This window comes from Anolis carolinensis, unplaced genomic scaffold (assembly GCF_035594765.1).
Source record: "Anolis carolinensis isolate JA03-04 unplaced genomic scaffold, rAnoCar3.1.pri scaffold_13, whole genome shotgun sequence".
In the NCBI taxonomy this organism is placed as follows: Eukaryota; Metazoa; Chordata; class Lepidosauria; order Squamata; family Dactyloidae; genus Anolis; species Anolis carolinensis.
The window spans coordinates 13956999-13978511 of NW_026943824.1; the positions used below are offsets into that span (position 1 = coordinate 13956999).

Here is a 21513-nt window from a genome sequence, read left to right on the forward strand (position 1 = left end):
ACCCAGCATGGCCAACTGTGAATACTGGCAGGCTTTGTGGATGATTGACTGTGGCATCAGAGAGTTATAGTTCACCTGTATTTGGAGAACCCAGAACCCAGCAAGTGAGGGATCTGGACCAAACGTGGCACACAGACCCAACATGGCCAACTGTAAATACTGGAAGGCTTTGTGGATGATAGACCATGGCATCAGAGAGTTATGGTTCACCTGTATTCAGAGAACACTGAACCCAGCAAGTGATGGATCTGGACCAAACTTGGCACAGCAACCCAACATGGCCATCGCTGGGTACCCAAACTAGTATAATAATAAAAAAACTTTATTTCTCAACTGCCCTGTCTCCCTAGAAGGACTCAGGGTGGTTGACATATATATAAACGGAAAACATTCAATGCCACAGCTACTTCACTTGCATTCATTTCATTCACTTCATTTGCAAACACATTGTGTGAAGTTCCGACCGCGTGGTGCAATCCATGTGCAACTGCAAAGGCGACGAGTTGGTTTTGGCCTGAGAGGTGAAATGGGGACAAATCTGAAGGAGGAAAGGCAGCCCGCTGATAACTCCAGTTGCATTTCGACTGCATGCGCAAGTGGAGAAATCAGCATGCATCTGAATGTGCACAGGGTTGCAACTTCATGCCACATCACCTGGGATTTTTCCTGGGAAAAATTAAAGTCAACACTCCTTCCAAAAGAGCCGGAGAAAACCTTGCAGGGTGCACAAAGGTGGCACATGCAGATGCTGTGCATTAAAAGAAAAATGCTCATCTGCCTTTGGAGAAGTCAGATGAGCTTAGCCTTGGTTTATTAAAAAAGAGAAGAAATTAAATCCTTAGTTTAGCAACTTCATGCCACATCACCCCACTTCCTTGGCACCCATTAAAGTCAACACTCCTTCCAAAAGAGCCGGAGAAAACCTTGCAGGGTGCACAAAGGTGGCACATGCAGACGCTGCACATTAAAAGAAATGCTCATCTGCCTTTGGAGAAGTCAGATGAGCTTAGCCTCGGTTTATTAAAAAAGAGAAGAAATTAAATCCTTAGTTTAGGCAGGGACAAACTTTCGGCCCTCCTGGTGTTTTGGGAGTTGGAAGTCCAAAACACCTGGAGGGCCAAGGTTTGCCCATCCTGCCTTAGTTGGTCATGTAAGTGTTATTTATTGTTATAATTGTATTTTTTAACTTTGTTTAATAATGTGTTATTATGTTGTTATGTAATGTTTGTGTTGCTTTTATGACTGTAAACTGCCCTGAATCCCATCCGGGAGATAAGGCGGTATATAAATAAAGTTTTATTATTATTATTAGTATTATATTTTATTATGACCCAGCAAACAAGATAGATATGCTGGATTTCATATCACAAAATCACAAGTCGAACACCTTCCCAAGTGTCTAGGACTGTGTGATGTATTTTCAGATGATGCGTGCAGATCCCAGCAGGGTGGCCTTTTGCAGCTGGCAGATCGTGATTTTTGTCAATGTTTATTGTTTCCAAATGCCGGCTGAGATCTTTTGGCATAGCACCCAGTGTGCCGATCACCACTGGGACCACCTGCACTGGTTTCTGCCAGATTCTTTGAAGTTCAATCTTGAGGTCCTGATAGTGGCTGAGTTTTTCCTGTTGTTTTTCGTCAATGCGACTGTCACCTGGGATGGCGACATCAATGATCCAAACCTTTTAATAATTATTTTAAATTATTTTCATAATTTAATAATAATAATAATAATAATAATAATAATAAGTTGCATCTGAATGCGGTTTGACACCAATTGAATTGCTGTGGCTCAATGCTATGGGACCCTAGGAGCTCTAGTTTGGGCAGAGATGAAGAGATTGCAAAACTACAACTCCCAGGACTCCATCGCACTGAGCCACAGTACCAAACTGGATCTGTTCTGCAATATATAGATGCATCTATACATTGTATAATGGATGCGGTTTGACACCAATTGAACCGCCGTGGCTCGGTGCTATGGGATCCTGGGAGCTTTAGTTTGCACTCTTGGTTAGAGATTGCAAAACTACAACTCCCAGGACTCCATCGCACTGAGCTATGGTACCAAACTGGATCTGTTATGCAATATACATTGTAGAATGGATGCGATTTGACACCAATTGGACCGCCGTGGCTCAATGCTATGGGATCCTGGGAGCTTTAGTTTGCACTCCTGGGTAGAGATTGCAAAACTACAACTCCCAGGACTCCATCACACTGAGCCATGGTACCAAACTGGATCCGTTCTGCAATATATAGATGCATCTGTATATTGTAGAATGGATGCGGTTTGACACCAATTGAATTGCTGTGACTCAATCCTATGGGATCCTGGGAGCTTTAGTTTGTGCTCTTGGGTAGAGATTGCAAAACTACAACTCCCAGGACTTCATCGCACTGAGCCACAGTACCAAACTGGATCCGTTCTGCAATATATAGATGCATCTATACATTGTAGAATGGATCCGGTTTGACACCAATTGAACCACCGTGGCTCAATGCTATGGGATCCTGGGAGCTTTAGTTTGTGCTCTTGAGTAGAGATTGCAAAACTACAACTCCCAGGACTCCATCGCACTGAGATATGGTACCAAACTGGATCCGTTCTGCAATATATAGATGCATGTATACATTGTAGAATGGATGCGGTTTGACACCAATTGAACTGCCAAGGCTCAATGCTATGGGATCCTGGGAGCTTTAGTTTGTGCTCTTGAGCAGAGATTGAAACCTTGCAAAACTATAATTCCCAGGACTCCATTGCACTGAGCCATGGTACCAAACCGGATCCGTTCTGCAATATATCGATGCAACCTAAGTCTTTCATTTCTTCTCTTTTTAGGACACTCTCTTCTCAGTTCAAGGTGCACAAACCCTGGTCGAACTACAACTCCCAATTGTTGTGTGGCATTTGGCCATGTGTGAATGCACCTTCTGTTGCCTATTAATTGATCTCCGCAGTGGGTTTATTTCCTGTTATCAAGTGCCGCTTGCCGCCTTTGCAAGAGAAATGGGTCAGGCGCAAGGTTCTTTGCAAGGAAGAAAAAGAAAAGCAGACGGAAGATTTAATTATAAACAAACTCCCGCAGAGAGGAATTCACCAGGCGGCATCCGCAGAAGGAGACGGCTCTGCAAGTCAAAGGGAGGCCCCTTTTGTTACGGGTTTGTAGAAAAAACAAACTGCGTGCAGTCCTGTCCAGACTTATCCAGTCCTTTGTTGTATCCACAATGAGCAAAAGAAAAACAAGCCACGAAAATGGAAGAGAAAATCAAAATTTACTCTTAAGTAGCAGAGTCAAAAATCATAATAAAACTTCCAGCAACAAAAACTCACATAGTCTCTTGCATTAAATTTATGCAACTTCATAGTAGACTCTCAGCAAGCATTCAGTAAGTCCCCAGTAAGTCCCCAAAAGACATTGCAAACATTTCCCAGATATACCCCATTCAGGGAGTGGCTCAAGCCTGTTAGCCCTGATTGTTCCAATTACTCAACCATGAGTTGTAATTGACCAGGTGTTTTTCTCTTAACACACAAAGTAGTGATCCCACAGAAACTTAGTCACATACATGCATATACAGTAATACCTTTTCCCCCAAGTACAGCATTATAGTCCTTCTGAGTATAGTCCTTAAAAATAATAATAATGCCAACAATAATAAATATAATATTAATGCACAATCCGTGCCACAGTCTTCCAGATGTTGATGCTGATCGTTTTTGGTCCATCAATCATTTGGAGTCTGTCCAAAAATCTAGGATGTGTCCAGAATTTTATTGCATACAATGCAATTGTATTGCATATGATACAATTATATTGCATACAATGCAATTGTATTGCATACGATACAATTATATTGCACACAATGCAATTGTATTGCATACGATACAATTGTATTGCATACAATACAACTGTATGCAGTACAATTTAGAGATAACAGAAAAATCCTGCTGATTGAAAGATCGGTAGTTTGAGCGCGGGTCAGGGTGAGCACCCGCCGTTAGGCCTATCTCACCTGCCCACCTAGCAGGTCGAAGGTAGAAATGCGAGTAGATAAATAGGTACCACTATTAGCAAGGAGACCAGGGGATTGAATGATGATGCCAAATGTCTTCAACTGCTTTGGGTTTCTTTTTAGGAGAAATAAGGTGGAATAATAATAATATTAGCCCCAGCTCACCTGCCCACCTAGCAGGTCGAAAGCAGAAATGCGAGTAGATAAATAGGTACCGCTTTTAGCGGGGAGCACCAAAGGATTGAATGATGATCCCAAATGTCTTCAACTGCTTTGGGTTTCTTTTTTGGAGATATAAGGTGGAATAATAATGATGATGATGATGATGATGATGATGATGATGATGTAGAGGAGCACCAAGGGATTGATTGATGATCCCAAATTTCTTCAACTGCCTTGGGTTTCTTTTTAAGATAAATAAGGTGAAATAATAATAATAATAATAATAATAATAATAATAATAATGATGTAGAGGAGCACCAAGGGATTGAATGATGATCCCAAATGTCTTCAACTGCTTTGGGTTTCTTTTTAAGAGAAATAAGGTGGAATAATAATAATAATAATAATAATAATAATAATAATAATAATAATGTAGAGGAGCACCAAGGGATTGAATGATGATCCCAAATGTCTTCAACTGCTTTGGGTTTCTTTTTAAGAGAAATAAGGTGGAATAATAATAATAATAATAATAATGATGATGATGATGATGTAGAGGAGCACCAAGGGATTGAATGATGATCCCAAATGTCTTCAACTGCCTTGGGTTTCTTTTTAATATAAATAAGGTGAAATAATAATAATAATAATAATAATAATAATAATAATAATAAATCATTAATAATAATAATAATAATAATAATAATAATAATAATAATAATAAATCATACCAAAAATCAGAAACTCCTCAAAGCACAGCAGACAAAAAACCAGTACAAGAAAACCGCACTACAAACTAGAGCTGACAGCTGGCACAACAAAACACTGCATGGAAAGTTCCTTGACAAAATTGAAGGAAAAGCTGATAAAGAGAAGACCTGGCTCTGGCTCACGAATGGGACCCTGAAGAAGGAGACAGAAGGCCTGATCCTTGCAGCCCAGGAGCAAGACATCAGGACAAAGGCAATTCAGGGCAAGATCGAAAAATCAGCTGATGACCCAAAATGCAGACTGTGCAAGGAAACCGATGAAACCATTGATCATATCCTCAGCTGCTGTAAGAAAATTGCACAGACAGACTACAAACAGAGGCACAACTATGTGGCCCAAATGATTCATTGGAACCTATGCCTCAAGTACCACCTCCCTGCAGTTAAGAACTGGTGGGATCACAAACCTGCAAAAGTCTTGGAAAATGAACATGCAAAGATACTGTGGGACTTCCGAATCCAGACTGACAAAGTTCTGGAACACAACACACCAGACATCACAGTTGTGGAAAAGAACAAGGTTTGGATCATTGATGTTGCCATCCCAGGTGACAGTCACATTGAAGAAAAACAACAGGAAAAACTCAGCCGCTCTCAGGACCTCAAGATTGAACTTCAAAGACTCTGGCAGAAACCAGTGCAGGTGGTCCCGGTGGTTATGGGCACACTGGGTGCCGTGCCAAAAGATCTCAGCCGGCATTTGGAAACAATAGACATTGACAAAATTACGATCTGCCAACTGCAAAAGGCCACCTTACTGGGATCTGCACGCATCATCCGAAAATACATCACACAGTCCTAGACACTTGGGAAGTGTTCGACTTGTGGTTTTGTGAAACGAAATCCAGCATATCTATCTTGTTTGCTGTGTCATACAACGTCGTTGTGTCAATAATAATAATAATAATAATAATAATAATAATAATGATGATGATGATGTAGAGGAGCACCAAGGGATTGAATGATGATCCCAAATGTCTTCAACTGCTTTGTGTTTCTTTTTAGGAGAAATAAGGTGGAATAATAATAATAATGATGATGATGATGATGATGATGATGATGATGATGATGTAGAGGAGCACCAAGGGATTGATTGATGATCCCAAATTTCTTCAACTGCCTTGGGTTTCTTTTTAAGATAAATAAGGTGAAATAATAATAATAATAATAATAATAATAATAATAATAATAATGTAGAGGAGCACCAAGGGATTGAATGATGATCCCAAATGTCTTCAACTGTTTTGGGTTTCCTTTTAAGATAATAAGGTGGAATAATAATAATAATAATAATAATAATAATAATAATAATAATAGTAATAGTAATGTAGAGGAGCACCAAGGGAGTTGAATGATGACCCCAAACCCCTTTGGTGTGAGTTGGTCTTTCTCCATTTCTGGCAAAATCCAGGGAAGAAAAACAAGCAAACGATGTCCGGCGAGATAATTGAGATAAAAGTCTCTGTCATCTCTGATAAAACTATTGATCCGTCTCGCCGGGCCTCTGGCCGCAGAAAATAGCCATTTCAGGGCTCTCCAGAGAGAAGCATCTCACTATTAATAAACAAGGAGAAGGTGGCAAAGACTCACCTGGGAATGGAAGGGAGAATGAGATACGTAGTTCTCCCCATGGTGTGCCAGAGGAGCGGACCATCTTTTTGGCTCAAAGAAATAAAAAAAATGGTCCAGTTTGGCATCCCAAAATCCGAAGGGCATTTGTTTGCTTTTCTTCCAATGTGACATATGGCATTTTATGCCAGCAAAGCCCCTCTTCATTGGGGAAAACTCTATGTTAGATAAATAAGGTGGAATAATAATAATAATACAGTAATAATAATAATAATAATAATAATAATAATGTAGAAGAGCACCAAGAGGGTGAATGATGATCCCAAATATCTTCAACTACTTTGGGCCCCTTTAGAGAGATAAAGTGGGATATTATTATTATTATTATTATTATTATTATTATTATTATTATTATTATGACACAGCAAACAAGATAGATATGCTGGATTTCATATCACAAAATCACAAGTCGAACACTTCCCAAGCGTTTAGGACTGTGTGATGTATTTTCGGATGATGCGTGCAGATCCCAGCAGGGTGGCCTTTTGCAGTTGGCAGATCGTAATTTTGTCAATGTCTATTGTTTCCAAATGCCGGCTGAGATCTTTTGGCACAGCACCCAGTGTGCCCATCACCCCCGGGACCACCTACATTGGTTTCTGCCATAGTCTTTGAAGTTCAATCTTGAGGTCCTGATAGCGGCTGAGTTTTTCCTATTATTATTATTATTATTATTATTATTATTATTATTATTATTATTATGGCCTGCCTCAGGGGAATGCTTGCTCCATCAATGTTTAACATTTAGGCAAATGACAAACCACTGCAGATGCCTATTAATTATTTTAATAATCTTTTATTAATAATATTATATTAGTAAAGGTAAAGGGTTTCCCTTGACGTTAAGTCCAGTTGTGTCCGACTCTGAGGGTTGCTGCTCATCTCCATTTCTAAGCCAAAGAGCCGGCGCTGTCCGTAGACACCTCCAAGGTCATGTGGCCACTGGCATGACTGCATGGAGCGCCAAAGTTACCTTCCCGCCGGAACAGTACCTATTGATCTACTCACATTTGCATGTTTTTGAACTGAGAGGTTGGCAGGAGCTAGGGCTAACAGTGGGCGCTCACTCCGCTCCCGGGATATATTATTATATATAATACTAGCTGTGCCCGGCCACGCGTTGCTGTGGTGAAGTATGGTGGTATGGGAAATAAAGTACAGTAGAGTCTCACTTATCCAAGCCTCGCTTATCCAAGCCTCTGGATTACCCAATGCATTTTTGTAGTCAATGTTTTCAATATATCGTGATATTTTGGTGCTAAATTTGTAAATACAGTAATTACTACATAGCATTACTGCATATTGAACTACTTTTTCTGTCAAATTTGTTGTCTAACATGATGTTTAGGTGCTTAATTTGTAAAATCATAACCTAATTTGATGTTTAATAGGCTTTTCCTTAATCCCTCTTTTTTATCCAAGATATTTGCTTATCCAAGCTTCTGCCGGCCCATTTAGCTTGGATAAGTGAGACTCTACTGTATTGAGGAATTGGTGGTAGTTAAGGTAAAGGGTAAAGATTTTCTCCTGACATTAAGTCCATTATAAATGGGTTATATAGCTGTGTGGAAGGGCCTTGAGTCTACACTGCCATATAATCCAGATAATCTGTATCTTAATTTCGGCCTAGGACATAACAACAAAACTACACATCCCAGAAACACTAAACTTGGCAGCACAACCCCTCATCCATGCCTCTATGTTCATACAACAAAAAGAAAAGAAAAATAAAGTCCTAATTAGAGGGAGAGGAATAATTGTTTTTATCCAATTGCTGCCAGTTAGAAGGCTAAGCTCTGCCCACTTGGTCTCCTAGCAACCCACTCAGCCCAGGGGACAGGCAGAGTTAGGCCTCACTTAGGCCTCTTCCACACTGCCTATAAAATACAGATTATCTGATTTTAACTGGATTATATGGCAGTGTAGACTCAAGGCCCTTCCACACAGCTATATTACCCATTTATAATGGACTTAATGTCAGGGGAAACCTTTACCGTTTACCTTAACTACCACCAATTCCTCAAGACTTTATTTCCCATACCACCAGACTTTGCCACAGCAACGCGTGGCCGGGCACAGCTAGTTATAACATATATACAGTAGAGTTTCACTTATCTAACACTTGCTTATCCAACGTTCTGGATTATCCAACACATTTTTGTAGTCAATGTTTTCAATACATCATGATATTTTGGTGCTAAATTCATAAATACAGTAATTACTACATAACATTACTGCGTATTGAACTACTTTTTCTGTCAAATTTGTTGTATAACATGATGTTTTGGTGCTTCATTTGTAAAATCATAACCTAATTTGATGTTTAATAGGCTTTTCCTTAATCCCTCCTTATTATCCAAGATATTCGCTTATCCAAGCTTCTGCCGGCCCGTTTAGCTTGGATAAGTGAGACTTTACTGTAGTTCAATACACAGTACTGCTATGTAGTAATTACTGTATTTGTGAATTTAGCACCAAAATATCACAATGTATTGAAAACATTGACTACAGAAATGCGTTGGATAATCAGGAATAAGCGAGTCTTGGATAAGTGAGACTCTACTGTATTAATATACTGTATCTGTGGAGTGATGTCCAGGGTGGGAAAAAGAACTCTGAGGGCAGAGGAGCCCCAAGGACGGCTAATGACTGAACAAAGGATGCCCCCAGGCAAGAGACAAAACTTTCCCAATGCTAATTAGGGTGATTAACTGAAACATTAATGCTGGCTTCCCAGTGACAAAGGACTCTTGCCACACCCTGGACTCTCCACAGATATATATTTTTTTCCTTTCCTTGCCTAGTTTGTCCATACCTCACAACCTCTGAGGATGCCTGCCATAGATGTGGGCGAAACGTCAGGAGAGAATACTTCTGGAACATGGCCATACAGCCCGAAAGACAGACAACAACCCTGTAAATCAATAATATTTCTTCACTATTGCGGGATGAAAGCGGGATGAAGAAAAAAACAACAACAACAAACCCGCAGCAGTGCGGCTGAAAAGAGAAGCGGGGGGTGGGTGGGCGGGGCTTGTGGTTGGAGGGGGCGTGGCTTGCCTGGCTGGTGCCGGGCCGGAGGGGGCGTGGCCTCGGGACGAAATGCAGATGAGGGGGCGGGGCCAGGGAGGCGTTCCAGCTGCGTCCAGCGCAGGAGCAGCAAGAGCTGCAGCAGCAGAAGGAGCAGGAGGCGCAACAAGAGCTGCAGCAGCAGGAGGAGAAGGAGGCGCAAGAAGAGCTGCAGCAGGAGCAGCGAGCATCATCCTCTCTCCTCCTTCTTTCTTTTTCTTCTTCTCCGCCACGACCACCCTCCCTTCGGGGGTCTCTCCATGGCCGAGCCCGAGGCTGACCCCGAGCTCCCCGCTCCTCCTGCCTCTTCCTCCTCCTCCTCTTCCTCCTCCTCCTCCTCGGTCCCCGAGGGGGAGGAAGGCCCGGTCCGCTTCGCCCGCAAAGGCGCCCTCCGGCAGAAGAACGTGCACGAGGTCAAGAACCACAAGTTCACCGCCCGCTTCTTCAAGCAGCCCACCTTCTGCAGCCACTGCACCGACTTCATCTGGTGAGCACTGACCCCCCCCCTTGAACCCCCCCCACCCCCGACTTCGCCCATGTAACCCCCCCTTGAACCCCCCTCCCCCTGTATTGCAGGATGCAGTGCGGACTCCCCCCTCCCCCTTCTTCCCCAGCTCTGCCATACAATCCGGATATACTCGAGTATAAGACGACCCGAATATAAGACGAGGCACCTAATTTTACCACAAAAAAACTGGGAAAACATTGACTCCAGTATAAGCTGAGATACCAATAAAATTACCCTATATACTCGAGTATAAGCCGAGGCACCTAATTTTACCACAAAAAAACTGGGAAAACATTGGCCGAGATACCAATAAAATTACCCTATAACCTCGGGTATAAGCCGACCCGAATATAAGACGAGGCACCTAATTTTACCACAAAAAAACTGGGAAAACATTGGCCGAGATACCAATAAAATTACCCTATAACCTCGGATATAAGCCGAGGCACCTAATTTTACCACAAAAAAACTGGGAAAACATTGGCCGAGATACCAATAAAATTACCCTATAACCTCGGATATAAGCCGAGGCACCTAATTTTACCACAAAAAAAACTGGGAAAACATTGGCCGAGATACCAATAAAATTACCCTATAACCTCGGGTATAAGCCGACCCGAATATAAGACGAGGCACCTAATTTTACCACAATAAAACTGGGAAAACATTGGCCGAGATACCAATAAAATTACCCTATAACCTCGGATATAAGCCGAGGCACCTAATTTTACCACAAAAAAACTGGGAAAACATTGGCCGAGATACCAATAAAATTACCCTATAACCTCGGGTATAAGCTGACTCGAATATAAGCTGAGGCACCTAATTTTACCACAAAAAAACTGGGAAAACATTGGCCGAGATACCAATAAAATTACCCTATAACCTCGGGTATAAGCTGACTCGAATATAAGCTGAGGCACCTAATTTTACCACAAAAAAAACTGGGAAAACATTGGCCGAGATACCAATAAAATTACCCTATAACCTCGGGTATAAGCCGACTCGAATATAAGCTGAAGCAGCTAATTTTACCACAAAAAAAACTGGGAAAACATTGGCCGAGATACCAATAAAATTACCCTATAACCTCGGGTATAAGCCGACTCGAATATAAGCTGAGGCACCTAATTTTACCACAAAAAAACTGGGAAAACATTGGCCGAGATACCAATAAAATTACCCTATAACCTCGGGTATAAGCCGACTCGAATATAAGCTGAGACACCTAATTTTACCACAAAAAAACTGGGAAAACATTGGCCGAGATACCAATAAAATTACCCTATAACCTCGGGTATAAGCCGACTCGAATATAAGCTGAAGCAGCTAATTTTACCACAAAAAAAACTGGGAAAACATTGGCCGAGATACCAATAAAATTACCCTATAACCTCGGGTATAAGCCGACTCGAATATAAGCTGAGACACCTAATTTTACCACAAAAAAACTGGGAAAACATTGGCCGAGATACCAATAAAATTACCCTATAACCTCGGGTATAAGCCGACTCGAATATAAGCTGAGACACCTAATTTTACCACAAAAAAACTGGGAAAACATTGGCCGAGATACCAATAAAATTACCCTATAACCTCGGGTATAAGCCGACCCGAATATAAGCTGAGGCACCTAATTTTACCACAAAAAAACTGGGAAAACATTGGCCGAGATACCAATAAAATTACCCTATAACCTCGGGTATAAGCCGACCCGAATATAAGCTGAGGCACCTAATTTTACCACAAAAAAACTGGGAAAACATTGGCTGAGATACCAATAAAATTACCCTATAACCTCGGGTACAAGCCGACCCGAATATAAGACGAGGCACCTAATTTTACCACAAAAAAACTGGGAAAACATTGGCCGAGATACCAATAAAATTACCCTATAACCTCGGGTATAAGCCGACTCGAATATAAGCTGAGGCAGCTAATTTTACCACAAAAAAAACTGGGAAAACATTGGCCGAGATACCAGTAAAATTACCCTATAACCTCGGGTATAAGCCGACCCAAATATAAGCTGAGTCACCTAATTTTACCACAAAAAACTGGGAAAACATTGGCCGAGATACCAGTAAAATTACCCTATAACCTCGGGTATAAGCCGACCCGAATATAAGACGAGGCACCTAATTTTACCACAAAAAAACTGGGAAAACATTGACTCCAGTATAAGCTGAAATACCAATAAAATTACCCTATATACTCGAGTATAAGCTGACCCGAATATAAGCTGAGGCACCTAATTTTACCACAAAAAACCCTGGGAAAATATTGACTTCAATATAAGCCAAGATACCAATAAAATCACAGTATATATTCGAGTATAAGCCGACCCGAATATAAGACGAGGCACCTAATTTTACCACCAAAAAAAAAAAACCTGGGAAAATATTGACTCCAGTATAAGCCCAGATACCAGTAAAATTACAGTAATAATTATCTGCTTTGGATTTGAGTATACAACTCAACACTGTCATATAATCCAGATTACATTTGTCTGCTTTGCACCGGATTATATGAGTCTACGCTGCCATATAATCCGGATTATTATTATCTGCTTAGGACCAGGTTATATGATTCTACACTGCCGTATAATACATATTATTATCTGCTTAGGGCCAGGTTGTATGAGTCTACACTGCCATGTAATCCGGATTATTATTTTAGGACCGGATTATATGATTCTACACTGCCCTATAATACATATCTTCTGCTTACGGCTGGGTTGTATGAGTCTACACTGCCATATAATCTGGATTATAATTGTCTGCTTTGCACCGGATTATATGAGTCTACACTGCCATATAATCCAGATTATTATTATCTACTTTGCACCAGATTATATGATTCTACACTGCCATATAATCTGGATTCTTATCTTCTTAGCACCAGATGATATAAGTCTATACTGCCCTATAATTAGGATTATTATTATATGCTGTGTATCAGGTTATACAAGTCTACACTACCGTATAATCCAGGTTATAATTATCTGCTTTGAATTGTATTATATAACTCTGCACTGCCATATAGTCCAGATTATAATTATCTCCTTAGGACAATATTATATGAGTCTATACTGCCCTATAATCAGGATTATTATTATATATATGAATCTACACTACCATATAATCCGGATTATAATTATCTGTTTTGGACCAGATTAGATGAGTCTGCACTGTCGTATTATCCAGATTATAATTATCTGCTTTGAACAGGATTATATGAGTCTACACTGCCATATAATCCGGATTATTATTCTCTGTTTAGGACCGGTTTGTATGAGTCTACAGTACCATATAATCCGGATTATTATCGGTTTAAGACCAGAATATATGAGTCTACACTGCCATATAATCCAGATTAATATTATTTGCTTTGGACCAGGTTGTATGAGTCTGCAGTGCCATATTATCCAGGTTATTATTATCTGCTTTGAATTTGATTATTATTATTATTATTATTATTATTATTATTATTATTATTATCTGCTTTGAATTTGAAGAGCAAGCGTTGTCCATAGACACCTCCAAGATGCCCTTAGCTACAGACGCAGGCAAAATGTCAGGAGAGGATGCTACAGGAACTCTGGGGGGGGATGCTTATCTCCATTTCTAAGCCAAAGAACCAGCATTGTCCATAGACACCTCCAAGGTCATGTGGCCGGCATGACTGCATGGAGCGCCAATGTTACCTTCCCGCCCGTACCTATTGATCTACTCACATTTTGCATGTGTTCGAACTACTAGGTTGGCAGAAGCTGGGGCTGACAACAGGAGCTCACCCTGCTCCCTGGATTCGAACCGCCGAGCTTTTGGTCAGCAAGTTCAGCAGCTCAGCAGTTTAACCCACTGTGCCTCTCTTCATTGGGTACAACCCCATTATTATTATTATCATTATTAAGTATTATTATTAGTTATTATTGAGGATTCCCCAGTGGCGTGGTGGGTTAAAGATTTGGTTGCTGACCTGAAGGCTGCCAGGTTCGAATCCAACCTGGGGAGAGCGCGGATGAGCTCCCTCTGTCAGCTCCAGCTCCATGGGGAGACATGAGAGAAGCCTCTCACAAGGATGGTAAAAACATCAAAACATCCGGGTGTCCCTTGGGCAACATCCTTGCAGACAGCCAATTCTTTCAGTTTTTCAAGTCGCCCTTAACACGACAAAAAAGTATATTATTATGAGTATTATATTTAACTTTATTCCTGCCTTGCCTTTCTCCCTTTAGGAGATAATCAAAGCAAATCATGTTCCCTGCTTTGATCTGGATTATCTGAGTCTACACTGCCACATAATCCAGTTCAAAGCAGATAATCTGGATTCCATATGGCGGTGTCTCGGACAGACATCCTCATATTGAAAGCAACTTATTTTCTCGATGTGGCCTATTTGTCTCAATTCATTGGCAGGCGGCTTGTTTTGCTGAATGTGACCCACTTTGGAAAAACATATTTTCATTGGGTTCGACTCCATTTGGCTCTTTAGACCTTTTGGGGTCCTCCCTTTGCATTGGATGTAATATCATGATAATAATAATAATTTATTATCCGCCGTGGTGCAGGGTGCAACATGGTCAAAGCAGAGAGACAAAACACTTTTGTTACATTGCTTATATGTATTAAAATATATTTATTTTAAACACGGTCAAAGCAGAGAGATAAAACACTTTTGTTACATTGTTTATATGTATTAAAATATATTTATTTTATGTAAAACGCATATACATATATATATAAACAATACACACAGGCCAGCATACTGTCCACATTATTATTATTAATAATAATAATAATAATAATAATTTATTATCCGCGGGCGCAACATGGTCAAAGCAGAGAGATAAAACACCTTTGTTATATTGCTTACATGTATTAAAATATATTTATTTTATGTAAAACATGTATAGATACATATAAACAATACACACAGGCCAGCATGCTGTCCTCAATAATAACAGTAATAATAATAATTTATTATCCGCCGTGAAACAGGGTCAAAGCAGAGAGATAAAACACTTTTGTTACATTGTTTATATGTATTAAAATATATTTGTTTTATGTAAGACATATATATATAGATACATATATATAAGCAATACACACAGGCCAGCATACTGTTAATAATAATAATAATAATAATAATAATAATAATAATAATAATAATAATAATTTATTATGCACCTTGAAGCAGGGTGCAACATTTTCAAAGCAGAGAGACAAAACACTTTTGTTACATTGCTTATATGTATTAAAATATATTTATTTTAAACAGGGTCAAAGCAGAGAGATAAAACACTTTTGTTATAATGTTTATATGTATTAAAATATATTTATTATATGAAAAACATATATATAAACAAGACACACAGGCCAGCATACTGTCCACAACAATAATAGTAATAATAATAATTTATTATCCACCTTGAAACAGGGTCAAAGCAGAGAGATAAAACACTTTTGTTATAATATTTATATGTATTAAAATATATTTGTTTTATGTAAGACATATATATATATATAGATACATACATATAAACAATACACACAGGCCAGCATACTGTCCACAATGTTAATATTAATATTAATAAAAATTATTATTATTATTATTATTATTATTATTATTATCTGCCTTGAAGCAGGGTGCAACAGGGTCAAAGCAGAGAGATAAAACACTTTTGTTACATTGTTTATATGTATTAAAATATATTTGTTTTATGTAAGACATATATATAGATACATACATATAAACGATACACACAGGCGAGCATACTGTCCACAATAATAATAATAATAATAATAATAATAATAATAATAATAATAATTTATTATCTTCCGTGAAGCAGGGTACAACATGGTCAAAGCAGAGAGACAAAACACTTTTGTTATAATGTTTACATGTATTAAAATATATTTATTTTATGTAAAACATATAGAGATACATATAAACAATACACACAAGCCAGCATGCTGTCCAATTGTAATAATAATTTATTATCTGTTGTAATAATAATTTATTATGCACATTGAGGCAGGGTGCAACATTGAAGCAGAGAGATAGAACACTTTTGTTACATTGTTTATATGTATTAAATATATATGTGTTTTATGTAAGACATATGTATAGATACATATAAACAATACACACAGGTCAACAAGTGTTCCTTCAACTTCAGAGCTTCCTAATACAAACCTCCTTCCTTTTCAAAACCTTTGTGTTTTTGCAAAATGCTAAAAGGATTCAGGATCTGGGGGTGGGAAGGATGCTTTTAAGGAATGCAAAAATCTGCTCTGAAAGTACAGCCGCTCCTGGCTCTGCGCACTACATCTGTGCGGATTTAGAAAGAAAGACAAGAGGGGTTGCTGCTCATCTCCATTTCTAAGCCGAAGAGCCGGCATTGTCCATAGACACCTCCAAGGTCATGTGGCCACAGGCATGACTGCATGGAGCGCCAATGTTACCTTCCCGCCGGAGCAGTACCTATTGATCTACTCACATTGGGATATTTTCGAACTGCTAGATTGGCAGAAGCTGGAGCTAACAGCGGGAGCTCACCCTGTTCCCTAGATTTGAACTGCCAGCCTTTCGGTTGGCAAACTTAGCAGCTCAGTGGTTTAACCCGCTGTGCCATAGGGGTCTCTGAAAAATTCACAGCAACTCAATAATAACAATAACAATAATAACAACAATAACAAAAATATTGCCACTGCGGGCTCCGGGGTCTCTGAAAAACTCACAGCAATCCAATAATAATAATAATAATAATAACAACAATTACAACAATATTGCCACTGTGGGGTCTGTGGTTTATTTATCTATGGAATAATGTCCATGGTGGGAGAAAGAATTCTTGCCATTTTGAGGCAAGTATGAACAACAATAACAATAATAAGTAATAATAACTATCCGAGATGTTGTTTGGTTCCATTAATAGCTTCAGAGGTTTGATCAAAATCCATTTTTTAAATTAAAAAAAAAAAAACCTTGGTGGATTCAGACACTTGGCCACTGAACCCTTTGGACAAAAATGGGGACATTTCTGTCTAATAATAATAATAATAACAACAACAATAATAATAAATTAGTATTATTATTAATAATAATATTAATAATATTTATTATTATTATTTTCTTTATATTATTTTATTATGACACAGCAAACAAAATAGATATGCTGGATTTCGTATCACAAGTTGAATTATTATTATTATTATTATTATTATTATTATTATTATTATTATTATTATTATTCAAAGACTCTGGCAGAAACCAGTGCAGGTGGTCCTGGTGGTGATGGGCGCACTGGGTGCCGTGCCAAAAGATCTCAGCCGGCATTTGGAAACAATAGACATTGACAAAATCATGATCTGCCAACTGCAAAAGGCCACCCGACTGCGATCTGCACGCATCATCCAAAAATACATCACATAGTCCTAAACGCTTGGGAAGTGTTCGACTTGTGATTTTGTGATACAAAATCCAGCACATCTATCTTGCTTGCTGTTTCATAATAAAATAATAATAATAATAATAATAATAATAATAATAATAATAATAATAATTTATTTTTGTACCCTGCCTCCATTTCTTTGAAGGGACTCAGGCGGCTTACATGGGGCCAAGCTCTAGCAACACAGTTTAAAATGTAGTTACATTAAAATGCATGACAACAATGTAAGATAAAATAAGACAACATTGTAACAATATATAAAAAGGCATCAATATCAACTAATATCAAACTAATACAGTATCAATTTCACATTGTCATGGGCGGGTGGACTAGGGCAGCAATGATTTAAAGCCGGGGTCCCCAAACTTTTTAAACAGATGGCCAGTTCACAATCCTTTGGACTGTTGGAGAGCCGGACTATAGTTGGCCACCGAGCAATAATTAATAATAATAATAATAATTAATAATAATAACAGCAAGTGTCCTAGATACTTGGGAAGTGTTCGACTTGTGATTTTTCTGATATGAAATCTTGTTTGCTGTGTCATAATAAAATAATAATAATAACAATAATAATAATAAAAAGGTTGGAAGAGACTCTTTGGGCCATTGAGTCCAATCCCCTTCTGCCTTTGTGGACCGAAAGCACAAGCAAAGCACCCCTGACAGATGGCCACCCAGCCTCAATGTTAATAATAATAATAATAATAATAATAATAATAATAATAATAATAATAATAAAGGGTTGGAAGAGACCCTTTGGGCCATTGAGTCTAATGCCCTTCTGCCTTTGTGCACCGAAAGCACAAGCAAAGCACCCCTGACAGATGGCCACCCAGCCTCAATGTTAATTAATAATAATAATAATAATAATAATAATAAAAGAGGGTTGGAAGAGATCCTTTGGGCCATTGAGTCCAATCCCCTTCTGCCTTTGTGCACCGAAAGCACAAGCAAAGCACCCCTGACAGATGGCCACCCAGCCTCAATGTTAATAATAATAATAATAATAATAATAATAATAATAATAATAGGGGTTGTAAGAGAAAAAGAGACCCCTTGGATCATTTAGTCCAACCCCCTTATGCCTTTGTGTCATGGGGGCTGGATAAATAATATATGCTGTGTATATATTATTATTGGTTTTTATTATTGTTCTTTGATGTTTCATATTTTATTTTATCATTGTTTTGTATCATATTTCTGTGAGCCGCCCCGAGTCCCCTTCGGGGGAGATGGAGGCAGGATATAAATAAAGTTATTATTATTATTATTATTATTATTATTAATGGCTTCGATGGGCCGCATCCGGCCCCCGGGCCTTAGTTTGGGGACCCCTGATTTAAAGGATAGGCTAATAAGTAAAGTGAATGTTGCAAATGGCCGGTTCGATTAGCATTGGATGGCCTTGTATTAAAAAAAAACTCAAAGAAAGAGCAACACTCAGAAAACAGAGGAATTCCAGACATGAATCAATCAAGGTCAGCTAATTCCCCAGGCAGGAAGCAGCCAGGCCTTGAAGCTAAAAGCCTATTCAATGCTAATCAAAGTGGCCTTGAGTCCAAGGGCTGTTAGTGTTGCAAAGAAGTGTGTTGTTTGTGTCTTCTCTGAATATGTGTCTCCTTTTCCTTTTTTTCCAGGGGCTTTGGGAAGCAAGGATTCCAGTGTCAAGGTGAGCGATGCATCTCTCGGGTTCATTTCTAGGAAATTCCTGGTTGTGGTTGCGTTAAAATATCCCATTACGAGCCAAAGTGCCGTTTATCCTTCCCAGATGTTGCGTTTGCAGCGCTTCTTGGGAAAGATCTCCGTATCGTTTTCTTTTCAAAACAAACATAGATCCAGGTTGCATCTACATTGTAGCACTAATGCGGTTCAATCCCATTTCAAACTGCCACAGTTCAGTGCTGTGGACGATGGGAGCTTTAGTGTGGCACTCTTGGGCAGAGAAGGCTAAAGACCTTTGCAAAACTACAACTCCCAGGACTAGATTGCAACAAAGGCATCAAAACCCAAAAACTGGACCGCTTTTCTGAAATGTTCCTTAATTTCTCCAAAGAGCAAAGCTTTGAATAATAATAATAATAATAATAATAATAATAATAATAATAATGTGTTGTCAAAGGCAACAACCCAATAATAATAATAATAATAATAATAATAATAATAATAATAATAATAATAATAATGTGTTGTCAAAGGCAACAACCCAATAATAATAATAATAATAATTCAAAGCTTCCCTTAATCTCTGTCCCAACAGTTATACAATAATAATAATAATAATAATAATAATAATAATAATAATAATAATAATAATAATAATAAGGTGTTGTCTAAGGCTAGACACACAACAACCCAATAATAATAATAATAACTCAAAGCTTCCCTTAATCTGTCCCAACAGTTAAATAATAATAATAATAATATTAATAATTGTTGTCAAAGGCTAGACACATAATAACCCAATAATAATAATAATAACTCAAAGCTTCCCTTAATCTCTGTTGCAACAGTTATACAATAATAATAATAATAATAATAATAATAATAATAATAATAATGTGTTGTCAAAGGCTAGACACACAACAACCCAATAGTAATAATAATAATAATAATAACTCAAAGCTTCCCTTAATCTCTGTCCCAACAAGTTATATAATAATAATAATAATAATGATTATTCAAAGCTTCCCTTAATCTCTGTCCCAACAGTTATATAATAATAATAATTCAATGTTTTCCTTAATCCCTGTCCCAACAGTTATACAACAACAACAATAATAATAATAATAATAATAATAATAATAATGTGTTGTCGAAGGCTAGACACACAATAACCTAATCATCATCATCATCATCATCATCATCATCATCAAAACTGTTGGGACATAAACTAAGAGAAGAAGGGAAAGATCCTGACAAAGGATTCCTCCAGGTAGGAAGCAGCCAGGTTTTGAAGCTGCAAGGCCATTCAATGCTAATCAAGTTGATTAATTGCAGCATTCACACTTGCCTCTAACAGACAAGAGTTTTTCTCCCATCCTGAACATTATTCCATAGATATATCAACCCCACTTGCCTAGTTCCCAACAAACTTCACAACCTCTGAGGATGCCTGCCATAGATGTGGGCGAAATGTCAGGAGAGAATGCTTCTGGAACATGGCCATACAGCTCGGAAAACTCACAGCAACCCAATGAAAACACAGCTAAGGTTTACTGATGTGGGTAAGATGTATCCGCAGCAATGCATTGACTTCCGCTTTTCTATTTAAAGTAACCAAAAAAGCCCCCGAATATTGTCAACGCCATCTGATTGAATGCAGTTTGTCCCTACTTCAAAACCCTGAGAGTTTTGGTTTCTCTAGTGAGGCCCCAAACTACAAATCCCACAATTCTATCATATTGAGCCAAAGCCGTTAAAGTGGCATCAAACTGCATTAATTGTGTAATATAGATGCTATGTCTCAACGCTATCGGAGTTATAGCTTGGCAAGATACTATAGGTCTTGCAAAACTACAAATCCCAGGATTCCATGGTAGTTCAAGAGGTGCCAAACTGCACTAATTCTGCAGTGTAAATGCACCCCTTGTATTATTATTATTATTATTATTATTATTATTATTATTAGGCCAAGGAAGGCTATAGGTCTTGCAAAACTACAAATCCCAGGATTCTATGACATCGAGCCATGGCAATTCAAGAGATGGCAAACTGCATTACTTCTGCAGTGTAAATGCACCCCTTGTATTATTATTATTATTATTATTATTATCATTATTATTATTATTATTATTATTATTATTATTATTACGCCAAGGAAGGCTATAGGTCTTACAAAACTACAAATCCCAGGATTCCATGGCAGTTCAAGAGATGCCAAACGTCACTAATTC

At 38.5% G+C, this 21513-nt stretch overlaps 1 protein-coding gene across 1 annotated transcript; it reads left to right on the forward strand.

Moving 5' to 3' along the window:
- The first annotated feature begins 9657 nt into the window (after nt 1-9657).
- LOC134294191 (protein kinase C beta type-like) lies at nt 9658-19681 on the forward strand. The gene is made up of 2 exons (XM_062964447.1): nt 9658-10137; nt 19258-19681. The coding sequence occupies exons 1-2, from the start codon at nt 9911-9913 to the stop codon at nt 19319-19321; spliced, it is 291 nt and encodes a 96-aa protein (XP_062820517.1). The 5' UTR covers nt 9658-9910; the 3' UTR covers nt 19322-19681.
- The last annotated feature ends 1832 nt before the right edge of the window (nt 19682-21513 follow it).